General features: G+C 55.3%; 6 protein-coding genes across 6 annotated transcripts; 4 read left to right on the forward strand and 2 right to left on the reverse strand.

The window, feature by feature from the left end:
• Positions 1–314: 314 nt before the first annotated feature.
• SETTUDRAFT_63299 (uncharacterized protein) lies at positions 315–1,250 on the forward strand (the record flags this gene model as incomplete). Its single annotated transcript, XM_008023176.1, has 2 exons — positions 315–384; positions 445–1,250. Coding segments are annotated over 2 exons (876 nt in total), but the record flags the coding sequence as incomplete, so codon positions are not given.
• Positions 1,251–1,603: 353 nt separating this feature from the next.
• SETTUDRAFT_158471 (uncharacterized protein) lies at positions 1,604–2,716 on the reverse strand (the record flags this gene model as incomplete). The annotated part of the gene is made up of 4 exons (XM_008023478.1): positions 1,604–2,278; positions 2,335–2,436; positions 2,502–2,506; positions 2,566–2,716. The coding sequence occupies 4 exons, from the start codon at positions 2,714–2,716 to the stop codon at positions 1,604–1,606; spliced, it is 933 nt and encodes a 310-aa protein (XP_008021669.1).
• Positions 2,717–3,132: 416 nt separating this feature from the next.
• On the forward strand, positions 3,133–5,076 carry SETTUDRAFT_175045 (uncharacterized protein; the record flags this gene model as incomplete). The annotated part of the gene is made up of 4 exons (XM_008023479.1): positions 3,133–3,153; positions 3,196–3,199; positions 3,348–4,417; positions 4,511–5,076. The coding sequence occupies 4 exons, from the start codon at positions 3,133–3,135 to the stop codon at positions 4,916–4,918; spliced, it is 1,503 nt and encodes a 500-aa protein (XP_008021670.1). The 3' UTR covers positions 4,919–5,076.
• Positions 5,077–9,245: 4,169 nt separating this feature from the next.
• Positions 9,246–9,782, reverse strand: SETTUDRAFT_36485 (uncharacterized protein; the record flags this gene model as incomplete). Its single annotated transcript, XM_008023117.1, has 1 exon — positions 9,246–9,782. One exon carries the CDS (start codon positions 9,780–9,782, stop codon positions 9,246–9,248), a length of 537 nt encoding a protein of 178 aa, XP_008021308.1.
• A 2,061-nt stretch (positions 9,783–11,843) lies between these two features.
• SETTUDRAFT_45209 (uncharacterized protein) lies at positions 11,844–13,996 on the forward strand (the record flags this gene model as incomplete). Its single annotated transcript, XM_008023160.1, has 4 exons — positions 11,844–11,927; positions 12,024–12,321; positions 12,436–13,283; positions 13,337–13,996. 4 exons carry the CDS (start codon positions 11,844–11,846, stop codon positions 13,796–13,798), a joined length of 1,692 nt encoding a protein of 563 aa, XP_008021351.1. The 3' UTR covers positions 13,799–13,996.
• A 1,443-nt stretch (positions 13,997–15,439) lies between these two features.
• On the forward strand, positions 15,440–16,936 carry SETTUDRAFT_101437 (uncharacterized protein; the record flags this gene model as incomplete). Its single annotated transcript, XM_008023480.1, has 5 exons — positions 15,440–15,510; positions 15,773–15,864; positions 15,930–16,302; positions 16,440–16,794; positions 16,862–16,936. 5 exons carry the CDS (start codon positions 15,440–15,442, stop codon positions 16,934–16,936), a joined length of 966 nt encoding a protein of 321 aa, XP_008021671.1.
• Between the last annotated feature and the right edge of the window lie 898 nt (positions 16,937–17,834).

Below are 17,834 nucleotides of genomic sequence, written 5' to 3' on the forward strand. Positions count from 1 at the left end.
GCATATCGTACGAAGCACCACGAGCAGACCCTGACCAGGGTCAAACGACTAGGTTTCGATATTGCAAGATAACGTGTCGCGGAAGACACGGAATATGCGGGACATAAGAGAGTTAAGAAGCTTTGGGGTGCGACGGGGTAGCAACGACACTACTCAATCCCAATAAGTACCATACATAAGTACTTTTTTGAACGCCGACCAACGTCTCCATCTATATCCCACAGCACCTCGCCTGCGACCACCCCACTCGAAACACGGCTCAGATAAACGCTTCGCCACACTGAAATTCTGAAGAAAGAGTAAAGAGCATCGCAATGGGGAGCTCATTCAATCCTGCTACAGACATTGGGAGCCTGGAGGGCAAAATCATACTGGTGACTGGCGGTGTGCATCTCCAACCCGCTCTGAACGCTCTGGCATCACGAACCTAACACACCCGGCCAGGCAACACGGGCCTGGGCAAGCAAACGATTGCATATCTCGCGGCCCACAACCCCACGCGCATCTACCTCGCGGCGCGCACCGAGTCCAAAGCCCGCGATGCCATCACCGCGATCAAGTCGTCGGTGCCCAATGCGTGCGAAATCGTCTTCCTCCCCCTCGACCTCACCTCCTTCTCGTCGATTGCCGACGCAGCCTCGACATTCAAAAGCCGCGAAACGCGCCTCGACATCCTGGTCAACAATGCGGGTATCATGGCGGTGCCGTACAGCACGACCAAGGAGGGCTACGAGATCCAGTTTGGAACCAACCACATGGGCCACGCGCTGCTGACCAAACTCCTGCTCCCCGTCATGCTGGATACGGCAAAGCAGCCCGGCGCCGACGTGCGCATTCTCACGCTGAGCAGCGTCGCGTGCAGATTCGCGACAAAGGGCATCAGTCTCGACCAGGTTGCGCTAGCAGACGTCTCGACATCGTATCGCTACGGCAACTCGAAACTCGCAAACCTGCTCTATGCCCGCGCCCTGGCAGAGCAGCATCCGGAAATCACATCCGTGTCGCTGCACCCCGGTGTCATCCTGACGGATCTCTTTAATAGCCTGCGCACGAATATCTTCATGAAGGCGGCGCTGTGGATATACGGATGGGTTGGGCTAGTGCTGCCCGGCCATTTTAGGGGCCCCGAGGGTGGCGCCCTCAACTCGACGTGGTGTGCGACGGTGGCCAAGGAGCAGCTGGAGAATGGCGCGTATTACCTGCCGGTTGGGAAGAAGAACACAGGCGGTGGACATGCGGCAGACGAGGGGCAAAAGAAGAAGCTGTGGGAGTGGACTGAGGAGGAATTGAAAAAGCATGGGTATTGAGGGGGTGAAGTGCGTGTCCAATTCAACTTCATCATTGCATGGCCTCCAACTTGCTCATCAACTCAACAAAACTGGCATGTCAAGTGTCTTTGTTACCAATATGCTCCTCTTCCATGTGGTCGGAAACTCATATGTACAACCAAAGCCAGCCCAGCCTCTATATGCAAAGTAACAGTATTCGCGCTGCAAGAATGCGACTTGCGCCAACGCCCGCCTATGTGGTATCTATAACACGCGTCTATACATCTTCTACCACAACATCCTTGTTTTAAATGCCCTCTACTTTGTGCATCATCCTACTCCAACTTTTTCAGCGGGCGGTAAACTTTCTTATGTTGCTCCAGGAACAGGAAGGTGAGTACGGTATGCGGACCAACACGAATAAAACTGGGTACCCAGCCCTTGAACATCCAGCGGAAGCCCTCTGCCCTCATGGTATCCGAGACGGTCTTGACGAGCCCCGCATGCTCGCTCGAACTCATTACTTTTGTCTTGATGACGTCGACTGGTGAGCAGATTGTCGTGGCGACAAAGCCCGCGAGGAAAGAGGCTGTGAAATGCGTGGTGAGGTTATCCTGCAGTGGTGTGTAGTTGAGCAGGACGCGCTTGAACCCGTCGTACGTCGCCAATTGGCCCACCGTCATGAGCACAGCTCTCGACGAATTGGGCCACACGCCTTTCCACAGACTTGCTACGCCTTCTTCGCGCGACATGCGTATTACCCCGTCAATTGCATTCTTGTAGCCGCGGCGTTTTTCCTTTGGGAGCGCTGCGTCGTGCTGCATGCGCACGTTCAGGATGTCTCCCGGGTTTCCGGCGAAACCTCCGAGGAACCCGGATATCGATGCCATGCCGACGAGTGTGAAGAACGAGGGCTTCTTTTCCGCCGTCGTCACGCGGTCCTTTAGCGCTTCGTAAACGCCAAAGCGCGTCATGCTGTATGTGCCCTGGCGCAACTGCGCCGCAGAGATCTGGAGAAGGCGGGTTAAACGTCCGTCGTGCCACTTGCGCCGAGAGAATAACGTACGCCTTTATATAGACCCAATGCGCCATCTGACTTTACAACATGGGTGAACATTTGCACCATATTCAGCCGTACGCCATGTGTTGCTTGTGTCTGTAGGCGGACCTGGGAGGGGGGGTATAAGTATATTTCAAGGGACGCGGGTGGCTTTTTTTCTTGGAATTTTATACCTTTACTACATGGCTCGTCAGTGGAATGTCCAAATTGCCATGCACAAACCGTGCAACTACTCACCAAGATCCAACGGGTGCGTAAAGAAAGTCGCAAAGCAACTGGCGCTCCCCCCAAACCAGAACGGGTATTGTACCGGCTTCTTCAGCATGGGCTTCACATCTTCACTTTTGCGCAGCTCAGGCAGAGTCACCTTGCTCATGACGTGGGCCATCTTGACAGAGGGAGGCTGCACAGTAACCGCATGTGAGGCTGGCGTAGGGAGCAGTCGAGGGCGCGGATGGGTGCGTTGCGGTGCGGGCAAAGACGCCGTTAACCGTATAAAGCCTTTTAAAACAAACGATAAGCCTATGAGAGTTTCGGTGGTTGTTAAGAGACCGAGAATTCGGCACACGCGGACGTCATCGGTCAAACGTGCTGCTTTCGGAGTTAAATCCGGGGCTGCCTGGTCTGCGGCTTGGCGCTCGCGTGAACGGTTTTGCGGCCAACCACGAACCAAGAATGGTCCATTCCGCTGAACAGCAAGTATGCGCATACCTGTGTGCTCGGCTGCCGTATGCCGCCAGATCAGTTCGAGTGCCCGACTGCGGATATGGACGCCGAGGTTGAAGTCCCCGCTGACGCTGCGTAATGTCAGACACAATTCGTCCGGTACGTCGATATCATGTGATATTCGTTTCTAGTGCGAGACAGCCAGGTATGAGGGGAGAGGACCATTGAGCAGATTCCCCAAGGTGCTCAGTTTCAGGCACAAGACGAACGATAGCCACCGTCGCTCCAGCTCAGGCCAATGCCCAAACTGCCGTCACTATCAGAATACCAAACCATCATCTAAACTAGACTAGGAGCATTCCCAAAAGAGATCACGGTAGAAGGGAAAACATACCCGACAGACGAATGGATGAACACGCCGTCTACAATTCTGTCTGCAATCCCTCGACGTCTCCATCTTCAGCCCGACCACCCCCTCACCATTACCCGGAAGCTCATCGAGTCGCGGTTCCCGGGCTACAAGACTCACAACAGCCTGTTCCCCATTGTCAGCACTGCCCAAAATTTCGACTCCCTCGGGTTTCCTCTGGACCATGTGGGACGCAGTCGAACTGACACGTACTACGTGAACAAGTCCACGGTCCTGCGAACGCACACGTCGGCCCACCAGTCTGACACATTCCGCAACAACGAAAGCGAAGGGTACCTCATCAGCGCCGATGTGTACCGCCGAGACGCCATTGACCGGAGTCACTACCCCGTCTTCCACCAGATGGAAGGCGCGCGGACGTGGGATCGCGAGCAAGCAGCAAGACAGGGCAAAACGCTCGCCCGAGTCATCTGGGAGGATGTCGAAAAGATTCCAAAGCACGATGTGGCCGTCGAGGACCCCAATCCGACATTCAATGCTGAGCGGAATCCGCTACAACAAGGCCACTCACCGGAAGAAGCAGAGGCCATTGCTGCGCACCTCAAACGCAGTCTGGAAGACATGGTGGTGACAATCTTCAACGCAGCCAAGGGGGCCTCAGGCCCGCAGAGTGGCGCCGAGGAGCCCCTCAAGGTGCGCTGGGTTGAAGCCTACTTCCCCTTCACGTCACCGTCGTGGGAACTCGAGGTCTTCTGGCAGGGCGACTGGCTCGAGGTTCTGGGCTGCGGCATTGTTTCACAGGCGATTCTCGACAATGCTTCGGTGCCGACGCGCAGCGGATGGGCCTTTGGGCTGGGGCTGGAGCGTATTGCCATGCTGCTGTACTCTATCCCTGACATTCGGCTCTTCTGGTCAAAAGACGAGCGTTTCTTGTCGCAGTTCAGCGAGCAAAAGCCCATTTGCCGTTTCGTCCCCTTCAGCAAATACCCTGCGTGTTTCAAGGACGTGAGTTTCTGGCTAAGCAGTAGTTCAAACGCTGCAGGCGGTGCCGCGGCTATTCACCCCCCCACTTTGCCTGCTGCTACTGCATCACCCTCAGCACCACTCCCATCAGCAGCAGCAGCAGCAGCAGGTGGTGCTGATGAGGCCAGCCGACAAGAAAGCGGAGCTGTATCATCCCACTCGCCCCCGGACACAGCCTCAACGCAGTCACGGCTCCAAGATGGACAAGAACAACAAGAGCAACAGCCCACATCTGATACCGGAACCCCAGACAATGCAGCAGCGCCCATTCCCCCCGCGGCGGCCCCGCCAACACCCCCCTCATTCCACGAAAATGATGTCATGGAGATCGCGCGCGAGGTGTGCGGCGACCTAGTCGAAGACGTGCGCCTAACAGACACATTTGTGCATCCCAAGACAGGCCGCCGGAGCCTGTGCTACCGCGTCAACTACCGCAGCCTGGAGCGCACGCTGACAAACGACGAGACCAACGAGCTGCATGCGCGCTTGAGGAACTTGCTTGTGGCGCGCCTTGGCGTCGAGCTAAGATAGGAGGGCATGAGAAAAGACACGCGTATACACATTGTATGTACCTAAAGGTCAGGATTTGAAGCCGTGTATACCGACTAAGATTCCCATCACAAATCACCATCACTACTATCACAATGCTGCATGAGATGCTGGCTAGCGTTGAAACCCGCGCAACCTGCAATTGGGGGGGGGGGGACATTGTAACAGGGCAGAAAGAAAAAAGTATGCAGGGTACAAGCATTTGAGGCGCGCAATCAAGCAATCAAGCCGCCGAAAGATAAAAAAAAGATCGCAACACCACTTTATTTTATCGGCTATGTATTTGATCTTCTGTTTGATGTTTGCTTTGCTGCAAGGGGGGGAGGGGTGTTGGTTTTGTGCCATGCAGTACTTGCGACTAACCAGCTAACCAACCAACCAACCAACCAGCAAGCCTACCCGCCCACGTACCAGCCAACCAGACAAGAAGAAGTAGCCTGGAAAATCCCGTTGCCCTTTAATTCTTTGGTTGTTGCTTACGCCCTTGCCCGAAAAGCACAAACACAAACAGTCCCTGGATACAAAATCTTTTTTCTTATACAACACACGACACTTTAGTACATGCTACTATACCTCCTTTTCTGACCGGAAAAACATCAACAGAAATCCAAGTCAGGAGAGGAAAGGGGGGGGGCACCAGGGATGAAACCTTCAAAGGTCCCCCTTCATGTTTAATTTTTCCTTTTCTTTTTTTGACTTGGTTCCTTCGGGCCGCGCCATGTGGTATACCGGGATGATGCTGGAAAAAAGCACATCATATTCATCCTCAACATCGTCAGGGTCAAGGGGAAAAAAAAGAAGGTTGGCAAGGGGGGGGAGGGGGGCACAGTTAGCAGCAAAAGCAATCGACCGATGCAGTGCAAAATGTCAGATCCATAGGATATGCCCAAGAGAAAATAAAAGAGGGGACAAAAGATGGGAAACACAGCTAAAGGTAGGCCGGGTGTTTGAAACGGACGACGGACCGACGGACGACGGAGGGTGGGTGCTTAGTTTCCAAGTGGTACATTCGGAGCAAGACGGAAGACGAAAAACCAAGGACGGAGGAGAGAGTAATAGTTGGGTGTACTAAGGTGTCTTGCATGCCGGCTTCATCTTGTCGGAAAGCGCCCCGTGTACATTATCCATAGTGGTAGCCACAAATGGGCTGAAGAGAGAGAAAGAGCGAGAGAGAGATGTGTATGCATGAGACTTTGTGCTGTGGCTGCTAGGCCCAAACGGGCATTGCTGACTGTTGCTTGTTCCGTCCGTGCAAGTGACAACAGCTAAGGCTAAGGCTAAGGCTAAGGCATGCACACACACACACACACATATATATATACAGAGCCGGCCTGTTTCGTGTGTGCGCATCGTTTGGCGCAAGTCATCTGCCTTAACCATCGTCAATGAATCTGAGAAATCATGCAAGTTTGACAATAATTGCGCTGCAGTGAAAAACACCTCGCCTTGAGGCTGCCCAACGCAAATCAAGGCATAACCGGATGCGGCGCAGCCGTCTCGAAACAGTCGTTTTACCTGGCGCTCGGAGGCAGCAGAGTCGTAGTACTAGTTACCCGTTGGTACGGTACCCCGCCGACCGGGTTCTTTTATTTTTTGAGGGAATAAAAAAAAGACTTAGGCATTATCACGATAACCCATGTACTACATAGGTTAGCCTGCATAAACGTTTTGCTGGCTTCGGACGTACCCAACGGACCCCCAGCTTTGCACGTGGGTTGTTGCATGCTTTGTCGCAGGATGGATGCATTGCAAAGGAACAGGTACCGTACATACATGTGCATTGCATGCCTGCAGCTACAGTATAGCCTGTTCTCTTCAGGCGCGTGCGTTGCAGGATACAGCATAGGCTGCATGTATGTAGGCACGTGCATGGGAGAGCAACATGCAAAACTAGCTGTAGCATCTTTTTGTACCAGATGGAGATGTAGAGGCCTGGTATACACGGACGAATTTTACTCTGGAACCGTCGGTCGTTGGTTTTTGAAGATCTTTCCCGAATCCATGGGCTAGCGCCCAACTGTGTGTGTAAATTTAGCAAGGCACAAGAAAAGCACATACTCGGGCTAGGCGAGGCGAGGCGCCAACAGCGCTTCTAGTCAGTTGTTTTGGCGCCAGGAGCAAACTCTAAGCAAAATCTTTTTTTGTTCCTCGTTTATTCTTATTTCTTCTTGATTCAGATGGCTCGCTTGGTGGCGAATCGTTGAGGTTGGGAAAAGCTTTGTAGTGCAAATGGACCCTGAGGCTTTGGAGAAGACGTTGCGGGGGGTGGGGGTGGGCGGTAGATTGCGCCATCTTCTTTTGCGCTATGTATAGTTTGTTGGTTGGCACAGTAGCATCAGCCAGCTGGTTGGTAGGCCGCCCGTGCACATCGGCCCTTTGATATCGCACTTGGTCGGTGTACATGGCATAGCTTCATTCTTGTGAACTTTGAGCGTAGGCGGCCTGGAAAGCTCATGCCGTTGTCATGGCCATTTAGACTGACACATTGCACCAGTGTCTCAGTTGGTGTTGGTCGTCGATCGCGATCGCGATCGGGCATCCGAGCATTGGGCATTGGGCATTCTCTTTACGTCCAGCGCATGAACGACGTTTACATATGCTGCCATGTCTTACAGCCTGGGGATCCCTGTGACAGCGCACATGGCTCAAGGGAACAAGGCTGCACACTATCAAAGCCGACTGCCTGGAAAATTGACTACCAGTCAACGAGGGGCGATTTGATCAATCTGAGGGGTCTCGCATGTCGAACGAGGGCATATGCAAGTGTCGACACGCGCGTATGGACCATTGCATATTTTGTCTCGATGAAATGGAAGCTTGCAGCCGAAGCGTACACCTAGATGCAACACCAGGTCATTGTCATATATGCGCGACGGTTTACTCAGCTCTGCGGAGGAGACGAAGGAGTTTGAACCATGTGGTATGGACGCGATAACCAATAGGTGGCACTTGGAACGTCGCAGACTGTAATGTGCTTGCCTTTTCTGTACCAGTGAATTTCAGTCGACAGATAGCGCAGATTGCGGGGTGGTGGAAGGATGACATGGCATCCTCTAGCGACAACCAAGACAGGCTGCTAGTCGCCACAACGTGTCTCGTGAGAGGATTCCAGCTAAAGGCAGTATTTTGAGGCTGGCGCACTACTCGGCAAACTTGCAAATGGTGAAGAAGTTGCAATGCACATGTGGATAGAAACCAAGCAACTGGGGGGCCTCACGAGGTTGTCCACGGTGGGTCAGTGTCCGTCTTTGCCGGAAAGAACACGACGCTTGATGCAGTGTGTGGAATGCCCCGGGCCATGCGTGCAAAATATCCGACTTACAACGTGAGGCAAATTCGCCCAAAGGTAGACATTGCCGTGACCGACGTTTGAAAGTAATGGTGAGCTCGACGTCAGCAGTACCTGCAACAGTCTTTGTGTCTTGGGGTAGTGACAAGCTTGCCGCAGTAGGCATAGCAGCCCAGATGCAGTGAGGCTAGATGACCAATGTTCCTGCAACTTGGGTGAGGCGACAGTAATGCGGGCGTAATATGTAGTAATCGCAGAGTCCAGAGCGTTTCGGTATATTTTCCGCGCCATGCGTGCATCAAGGCTGTGTCCTGATAGACATTACATGCACAATTGGCATGGCCAGCTTGTCATGGCAAATGGGGTTTATCGCTACAAGCATGGAATACGAAGGGGAGGCGATAAGCGTGATAACAGTACCTAGACATATAGGCTCCTGTCTTGCGGCCTGTGTAGACACGGCGGTCGAGTAATGACGTGTGTCAGCGCGCCGCCAGCGCAGGCGAGGGCTACCGAGGCACACAGCAGCCCTACAAGTCGGCAGGCAGCGACAGGTACTGGATGTACTTGAGAAATTGCGCGGAGATCAAACGCGTGGGCGAGGCAAGTGGATGGTGCGGTGGCGCAGGGTTGAAACACTTCGACGACAAGTACATGATGGGAAAAGCAGGCAGTGTGCTGGTGTCGGCAGGCGCAACTCTTGCCGCCGGGCGATTGGCGCGACGTAATACGTGATGCCCAAGGCGTCTTGGAGCAAGAGGCGTCTTGCAGACGTAGGCCAAGGGGTGGTGGTGGTGGTGCAGTCGCTGGCGGATGAAGAGGGCGTGAATGTGACTGGATGCAGGCGCGTCCGAGAAGAGGCAGCGTGAAATGAAACGACAGAGGCCTTTTTGTCGGGGACGAAGAGTGGGCCCAAGATAGGGCGCACTAAGGCGGATTTTGACAAGGAACAGGAAATGTGCTAGCCGAGTTTGAGGCACATGGGGTGATGTCGAGTGGGCGCAACGGGCTAGCGGGAGCTCAACTGGGCTGGATACAGGACGCATGACTTGGCGTGACCTTGGGGGGAGGCTGCATGGGCGGGCGGGATGCCGACATTGGCCAGTCGAGGGGGGAGCCTTTGCAGCGACAGCGGGCCATGGCTGGGGGTGTTTGTGTGGGTGTGTGGGTGTGTGGGCGGGTGTGTGCATTGAGGGCGACGTGTGACAAAGCAGGGACAAGTATAGCTTCGCATGATGTTTCGTGGGGGTGGACGAGGACATCGGCGGCGGCGGTGGTGGTGGTGGTGGTGGGCAGGCAGCGCAGGTGTTTTGCAGCCACTGCAGGGGTCGGGATGGCACGGGGGGAGGGGGGGAGGAGGGGAGCGACGTTTGGGCCAGGCCGGAAGGCGCATCCCATTCCCATGTGCGGGGCTTGGCGAGGCATTGGGTGCCTGCTCGCGCTGCTCTTGTGTGATGAAGAGGAGGGCGGCATGGGTGCGGCCATGGCACACAAAGTTTGGACATGGCGGAACCAGCGTTGAGGCCCCACCCGCGCTTGGCTGTGCTTGAGCGTCATGGTGATGGCATGGCGAGCAGCCGTTTGGCGCAGTCGGCAAGCAGCCGGCCGGGGGCGTGATTGGAGGCGCTGGCCACCACCCTGGCGTCGATGGCCACGTCCCGCCGTGTGCGTGTGCCTGTGTACATGTAGTAGTGGTAGAGCGAGCAGCAGGCATATGGAGCAGTGCGTGCGAGGCCCCGCCTTGGGCCATGTGCTGCACTGTACATGGACCTACATGTACTACTATGTACATGTCCACACTGCCGCTACCACTGCCACTACCACTACCACTACAACCTGCTACCCGCCTGAGCCACAGCGAGCCCGCCCGCGACTTGCAGTGGCGGCAGCACCGGCCTAGGCCCGCGCCTCGTGTCGCGTGTCGGTAAGCGATAGACGACGACGGCTCTGCCTGGCCTGTTCCGCCCACCTATATGTGCAATGCTGGGTGCGGGGACTGCTAATGAAGCCATGTGGTCGAGTACATGGTGGTACATGTGCATGTGTGTGGATGGGCAGCGTCAGCTCGGCGCAACGGTGCAGGAAATGAAATGAAATGAAGAGGGGTAGTAGCACGTGGTCGCCCGTGGCCACGGCAATTTGTTTTGTGCCTGTGGCCGTGGCCGTGGCCGTGGCCGTGGCCTTGATTGCGAATGGCCGTGGGCGACGAGGCGGTGGAGGAGGAGGAGCAGGTCAAGGTGGATGCGGTGGTGGTGGTGGTGTCGACATGGTTCGCGCATGGCAGGTGGGGGGGTTTGTCGAGTAGGTGCAGTCTTAGCAGCAGCGCAGCACAGCAGCCAGCAGCCAGCGGCGCCCCCGCAACCCGGGGGGGGATGGCATAGTGGATGTTGCCATGCACCGGTGTATGTGCACCCAGAGAAAGAGAGAGGCCAAAGAAAAAAAGAAGGGTCGTCCGCCGGCTTACGATAAGCTTTAGGCGCAGCCGTCTAGAAGTATCGTAGTATTATTTTTTTTGTTCCCAGCAGCTGTGGCTGTCCCCCCCCCTTGTGGGCGGCCAGGATTGCCACGAGGCCGCTTCCGCGCCCAATGGCCATCCCTGCTAGGCCCTAACGTTCGCTTCGCTCCTGCCTTGTTCCTGACGCGCGCACCAGCACCAACCTGCACCTTCCAGCTCTGGCCGTCGCCGTCAGTCGTTCCTTCTCCGCAGCCCGGACTCGGGCAACCAAGGCCCTCTCGCGCCTCTCGCCTCGCCTCGCCTCGCCTCGCCTCGCCCGCGCCACGACACGACACGACACAGCACGACACAACATGCCTCATGCCAGTATTTGCTTTCCCGTCCGCAAGAGCCTCTCTCACCCCCCCTGCCGCGACCGCTATAGGCCAGCTCCAACTCCAACTCCATCGCCGGCCCTGGTCTCGCCGGCCCGGCTCTTTGTCGTCGGTCGGGGTCAGCAGCAGCGACTCTTACCCGGCCTCCAGCTGCTGCCTCAGCCTGTTTTCGCCCAGGTGGGCCGGCTTTCATGCCGCTTCGGTCCAGCCTCCCCCACCATGCGTCAAGCATGCTGTGTAATGTAGGAACACCTGGTTTGCAAGAGTAATGTCATGACATGGCTTGACAGGCAGACCATGGCAAGGCAAAAAAGGATGGCCCTGCGCCTGCGCCTTGTCACGAGCTGCACTGCACGCAAGCGCATCCTGACGCTGCACACCACACCACACCGCACCGCACCGCACACGCCCGCCACCGGCTCCCCCCCACGACGCGCGCTCGTCGCTGCATCCATGTCGGCCGCTCGTCGCCGTCGCCGTCGCCGTCGCCGTCGCTGTCCAGCTGTCCGGTGCTCGTTTCATCCCAACGCCCACCAGGCCCACCTGGGACGCGCTGCCGACAGCCTAGACACGGACGCTGGTATTGGATGCTCGTCGCCATTGCAGGGGCCTTCCTCGTTGCTGCACCCACCACCGCTAGCGTCGACGAATTACCCTTAACCCGTTGCACTGCCTTTTTTACCACCACATACATGCAGGGAAAACCTCCATGTTTGACGTGCCCACGTCCCGAGTCTCATCAACCTTGCACTTCAGACAGAGACCTACGGTAGCCTCAAACATCCCGCCATGACACACATAGCCAACTGCATGCGCTCCGATCCCGACCAAATGTCGTTTTATATAACCTTGGACGAATCCTGCTGCTCCATGGTACGCCTCCCATCTCCACCACCACCACCTCGTCCAGCCCCCCCTCAAATGAATTACCATTTGCCCAGGCGCTCTCGCTCACTCAGAGAAACCCAGGCTTCCCAAGACACCGCCGCCCCCACTGCTCCCTCGCAGCCCCCCGCCTCGTCAAAGTACCAACTCTGGCCCGCGGCAAAGAGCCCCCCAACCTGCTCAAAGTCAAGCTACGCCTCGGACAAGCTGGCAGCCCTTTCTGCAGGTCGTTCGCCCACTTCTCTGAGCGACACGGCCCTACCACCAGAGAGCTCCCTTCCCTTTTGGCAACGAACTGGCTCCTTGTCAAGGAGGCGTAAAGTCAGTGTACCTGAGCTGGGAAATACCATGACTACCGTCCAAGAAATGCCCATTGATTCTCGTAAGTCTTTTTTTTCTTTCGTTCTTTCTTTCTTGTCTTGTCTTTTCTTTTTTGTTTTGTCCGTCTAAATGCGTCTATGCATGTCCAAGCAACAGGCTGACAGGGGCTTCTCAGCCACCATTCCAGGGAGGCCGCCTCTCCGCAGACCTTCGTATGAAGCTTTTGGCCACGAGCGTTCTTGCAGTGCTCCCGGTACAAACTGGCGGTCGGGTCCATTCGGCGATGCCATGATGGCTTGCGTGACGGGTCCTTCTCCCGTGCAAACCCAATATTGCAGCTTCCCCCCTTGTTCAGAACCACCCAGTGTTTGTGGCAAGCCGCTGTCTCCTATCCTCAGCCCTGGTGCCACACCTAGGCCTTTGCTCAGGCTCGAGACGGGCGGCATCCGAGAAGAGCCAGAAATTCCGCCGCGAGTGCCCCCAAAGTCGCCGCTTGCTGAGCGCAAATGTTCGCCCGCCCCGCTGGTTTTGACCTCGAAAGTGAGCAAACCACAGCTTGCAACGCCTGCGTCGATAAGCTCTGGTGGTGCCACTCCACTGAGCGCCATGGACCACCACCGACGATCGCCAAACAGCAGCATTCCTCTTCCCACGCCACCCTCTGCTTTCATCAACCCCTTTCACGCAACCTCGCCAGCATCCAGCAGGAGCTCACCGCGAGCCGAGAGGAGGGACCCCATGTCCGTTCAACCCTCTCCTCACAACCGCAACATGTCGGAACCTTCCATCATGGACCGGGGCCGCCCAAAACGCCGCAACAGTAAGGATCGAGGCCGAGCCATGTCCGAAACCTGCGGTCCTAAGGCTATCCCGGATTCCTGGAAGCTTCCCCAGGGCATGCGCGTATCCGAAGCTTCGAGACGCATCAGTGACGCCGATAAGAAGCTGCTCCACAAGCAGGCCTACGATCAAGCTGGAAACTTTGAGGTGCTCAACAAGCGTGACGTCGCATCATTGTCAAGGGTGAGTGGTTTCGACCGTACATGTAGATGAGGCATTGCTAACGCGCCAAACAGGAACTTCGAGCCCTTGATGAGCGCTGCGATTACCTTCGCAAAACCTACAAATCCCTGCGCGCAGGTCGCCAAAAGCTTCATGGCCGTATGATTGCCTATCTGCGCCGTGGAGAGACGGTCATCTTCTCGCGCGAATCTCTTCTCAAACAAGAAGAGGCCCTGGCCGAGCTGGACATTTCTATAGATGAGTTCATTCAAAAATTGGAGCAAGCCGAAAACCGCCGTCTTCGCCTTCGCCAAAAGCTACTCGAGCACGTTGCTGCTGCCATTGTGCTGGATCCTAGTTCGCATGACCAAGCTGCCGAAGCCACACCACCGCGGAGTCCTGTCAAGGTTGACAGCCTGGCCCCCGCCGAGCGAAAGGAGACGGAATCCATCAAAATCTACGCAGATGGCCACGTCCTCAACTTGTTCTCCGACATTGAAAAGGCTATTGGCAAGATGTGCGAGCAAACGTGCTAAGATTCGCAAACCACACTTTCTTTCTATTCTCGCCCAAAGATACCCTCGGCATTGCCTTTTTACGTTGTTGTCGATTTTCTTTTCCTTCTCTTCATTCATTTTTTTTCTTCTTCATTTCATTCTCTTGGTTTTCCAAATTCTGCAGCCTACATCACACGATTTCCTTTGTTTGTACCATAACGGCCTTTTCATACCCCCCTCTCCCTAATATTCCTTCTTTCGTTCATGAGACTGGTCCACCTTATTCTTCTTCTTCTTCTTCTTCTTCTTCTTCTTCTTCATCTTCAGCCTCTCACAGGCAACTTCGACATGCCAGCGCTTCACCTTCATTCTTTCACGGCTGGCATGAATACCCAATTTTCTGCACATCACTGTATACATTCAGGCAACTTTTTTTGCACATCAATAATTTCTCTCACATCGCAATTTCAAAGAACGGCGATGAGTTTGTCAGGGGTTTGTTTCGTGTTTGGGGCTTGGAGCTTGGACAACGGCAGACGGGTGTCACTGTGGCGCACCATGTATGTATTCAGCTTCGGCCTACAGGGGTACATGAATCAAGAACGGTTTCTTGAGCCAAGCGGTTCTCGTGCCTCGTCAAACATGCATTTGTGGCGTTCTCGCCCTGCCTGCCCGAGGCAAGACGCGAAACAGCGTGGTGCTCCAAGCACAGTGTTGTCACAAAGGATGGCCAGTGAGCACGCCGTGGAGACGATTGGCTGCGGTGTTGGGCGTCCGCCGTGTAGAGGGTGTTTGTGACATCAACTGTAGCAATGGTCTTGAATTAATTGCCTCTAGATGCAAGTCCGCCCGGCCCAGCGGCGTCTGTGCCGCTGAGTGAGCCGTCGAGGCCCAAGGATGTTTCATTGGGGGGGGGTATAGGTACCGAGCCACGATGAGGCTGAAGCCCCTGCCATTGACGCTATAAAATAGCTGCTATAGCCTGTTTCAACGGCGCCGTGACGTCTTGGGAAGTGTCGGTAAAACGGAGGTATTGGTGGGGCGGGAGCATGGAAGATGACGGTGCTAAGGAAAAGGGCCTCTTGGACGAGGACGACGAGGACGAGGGTACCTCGATGGAGACGACGGGGACAGTGTACTTAGCCGTGTGCATTTGGCTGCAGCAGTCACAGTGATCGGCATGCCCTTTTGAATATTGGTGCGTTGCTCGTAACAATAGGCGTGAGCGACTTGGTGTCTGGAGCGCCAACACTCGAGAGCCGGATCTTTGGCCGCTACCAGTTTCAGAAGAGGACTAGGTGCGGGCAACCTCGCCATAGCAAGACAAGACGGCACGCGCTGGCCACTTTTGGCCCGCATGTGTTCAAGGGGAGTGCTGGCCAGCACCCAGGCTCTCTCGCCATTCCATTACTTACAACAGACGGGCAACGCCGCGGTGATTCATGGTCTCGGGGGCCGGGCGCACATGTTGCAGTTGGGCCACGGCGGGGGAGGGTTGGGCCGGCGCCTACCGCGACCAGACTGTTCGTGTTCGCGCGCCCTCTGCAAAGGTCGGCGACACCTTTCTCCGCGTGGCCCGTGCCCGGCTTTTCGCGCGAAAAAGTTTGGGCTCGGTGCGACCAACGTGCCAATTCCCAGCTGGCAGCATCCTCCTCCACCGTCTCCATACCTACACCAGCCATGGCCACGAACAGCATCAAGTTGCTGACCGGCAACAGCTACCCCGAGCTTGCCCGCCTCGTGGCTGACCGGTACGTTCAAGTCCTCGTCTGACCATGTCTTAGTTGGGACTACAACTAGGCGTGTGCACGTCTCCGCCAAAAAAAAAAACGGCATCAGCATCGTCGGCATCGGCATGCTCGTCTGTCATAATATCAACAGCAGCACACCTATGCTGCCTTTCACATCTACGGCATCAAGTACTCCCATGCAACTCTTTGCTTTTTGTTGCCCGAGTAGACATCACGGCGGTGGTGAAACGTGTCCGGGCAGGTGTCGCTAATATCGCCGCAGACTTGGAATAGAACTCACCAAGATCCTCGTGCTGCAGTACTCGAACCAGGAGACTTCTGTGACGATTGGCGAGTCTGTCAGAGACGAAGATGGTATGCACCGCGCCCTGTACCAGAGGATAGCCGAGTCAGGCAAGCCTCAGCTTACCATGCTGCAGTCTTCATCCTACAATCTACGCCGCCAGGCGATATCAACGATGCCCTCATGGAGCTGCTCATCATGATCAATGCCTGCAAGACAGCGTCTGCACGGCGGATTACCGCTGTGATTCCAAACTTTCCCTATGCTCGCCAGGACAAGAAGGACAAGTCTCGCGCGCCCATCACAGCAAAGCTCATGGCCAACATGCTCCAGACGGCTGGTTGCAATCATGTCATTACCATGGACCTCCACGCTAGCCAGATCCAGGGCTTTTTCAACGTGCCTGTGGACAACCTGTACGCAGAACCCAGTACGCTGAGGTGGATCCGTGAGAATCTGGATGTCAAAGACTGTGTAATTGTCAGCCCAGATGCAGGTGGTGCGAAGAGGTAAGGCTTCCCTTGAGTGGCGCTAGGTCCAGAAGTGTCCAAGAGCGCCATTCGGCAGTAATTGCACTTTTCGGAGACTCTGAAACAGCACGGCATCAGGCGGGACAGGCAAGGTGTCAGTGCTAACCAGGTGCTAGGGCGACATCGATAGCAGACGGCTTGAATCTCGGGTTTGCTCTTATCCACAAAGAGCGAACACGGCCCAATGAGGTATCGCGCATGGTGCTAGTCGGAGACGTTCGGGGCAAGACGGCCATTTTGGTCGACGACATGGCTGACACGTGTGGCACACTGGTCAAGGCAGCTGATGTCCTGATCTCGGAGGGTGCAAAGGACGCGCTTGCCATTGTCACTCACGGCATTCTCAGTGGCAACGCCATTGAAGCTCTCAATGGCAGCAAGCTCAAGAAGATTGTCGTGACCAACACTGTGCCTCATGAAGACAAGAAGGAGCTTTGCGACCGCATTGAGACGATTGACATCAGCCCAACGGTAAGTGCCTTTTTTTTTCTTTTCTTCTATGACGGCATCGGCGATAAAGTCTGACTATGATGGGTAGCTTGCCGAGGCTTGTAGGCGTACGCACAACGGCGAGAGTGTTAGTTTCCTCTTCAAGCACGCTCCCGTCGACTAAAAGGGATACGAGGATGGAGTCGAGGCGGTCAGGCGGTATTTGGATTACGGCGTTACAGGCGGAATAGGCGTTTGGATTAGCATCACGACATTAGTGCTTCCTGACGACAAGATATTGCGGGGGGGGGTTCACGCAGATCTGCAGATCACACGCCAGGATGGGGACCAAAGCGGCACAGCTTGTCGGACTAAGTTTGCGTTTTGGTGCAAGTGCAGGCGTGGTGGATTTGTATACTTTGGCGGGTAAACCGCATGGCAGCAGATTCTAGTCGAGTAACTCGGCTGTCAACGGCAAGTTTGACATGTTGGCGCGAGGACCATGACGGTCTTGAGGCATTTTGTTGGTGTTGGCCATGGTTAGCGATGCGAGCTAGTCAGTCTAGCATGGCTTTTCCGAACGGCACCAGTGCGAACTCTATACCGTCGTCAAACTTGCTACGTTGGCGTTCTTTTCAGGGCTGTGCAGCTTGCCCGTATTGGTCGTGGTTTTTTTTGGTTTTTGTGATATGTCTTGCATGAAGAAGAGGCAGCCACTGGCGGGAGGGCCGAGAGAGAGAGAGAGAGAGAGAGAGAGAGAGAAATGGCATGTGAGAATTTTGGGCCCTGAATATGATGATATCGGGGGGTTCCACGTATGTATCCATCTAACTGACTAGGGAACTGGCTGTGATGTGAGTGAGGGGTCCAACAAGGGGAGCGTAGATGTCTCCTTCATCTTGGTTAATTAGTCATAGTTTCTTTCCAAATTTGGCTTGTTTTTGTTTGTGTGTGTGTGAGTGTGTGTTTTCAATGCCGATGAGCAGCGTTTTTTTTTATTTTATTTTTTGGACACGGGACGATCTCGTTGCTGCTGCTGGGCTGCTCCCCCCCCCCCCCCCCCCCCCCCCCCCCCCCCCCCC

This window comes from Exserohilum turcica (assembly GCF_000359705.1).
Source record: "Exserohilum turcica Et28A unplaced genomic scaffold SETTUscaffold_10, whole genome shotgun sequence".
NCBI classification, from domain to species: Eukaryota; Fungi; Ascomycota; class Dothideomycetes; order Pleosporales; family Pleosporaceae; genus Exserohilum; species Exserohilum turcicum.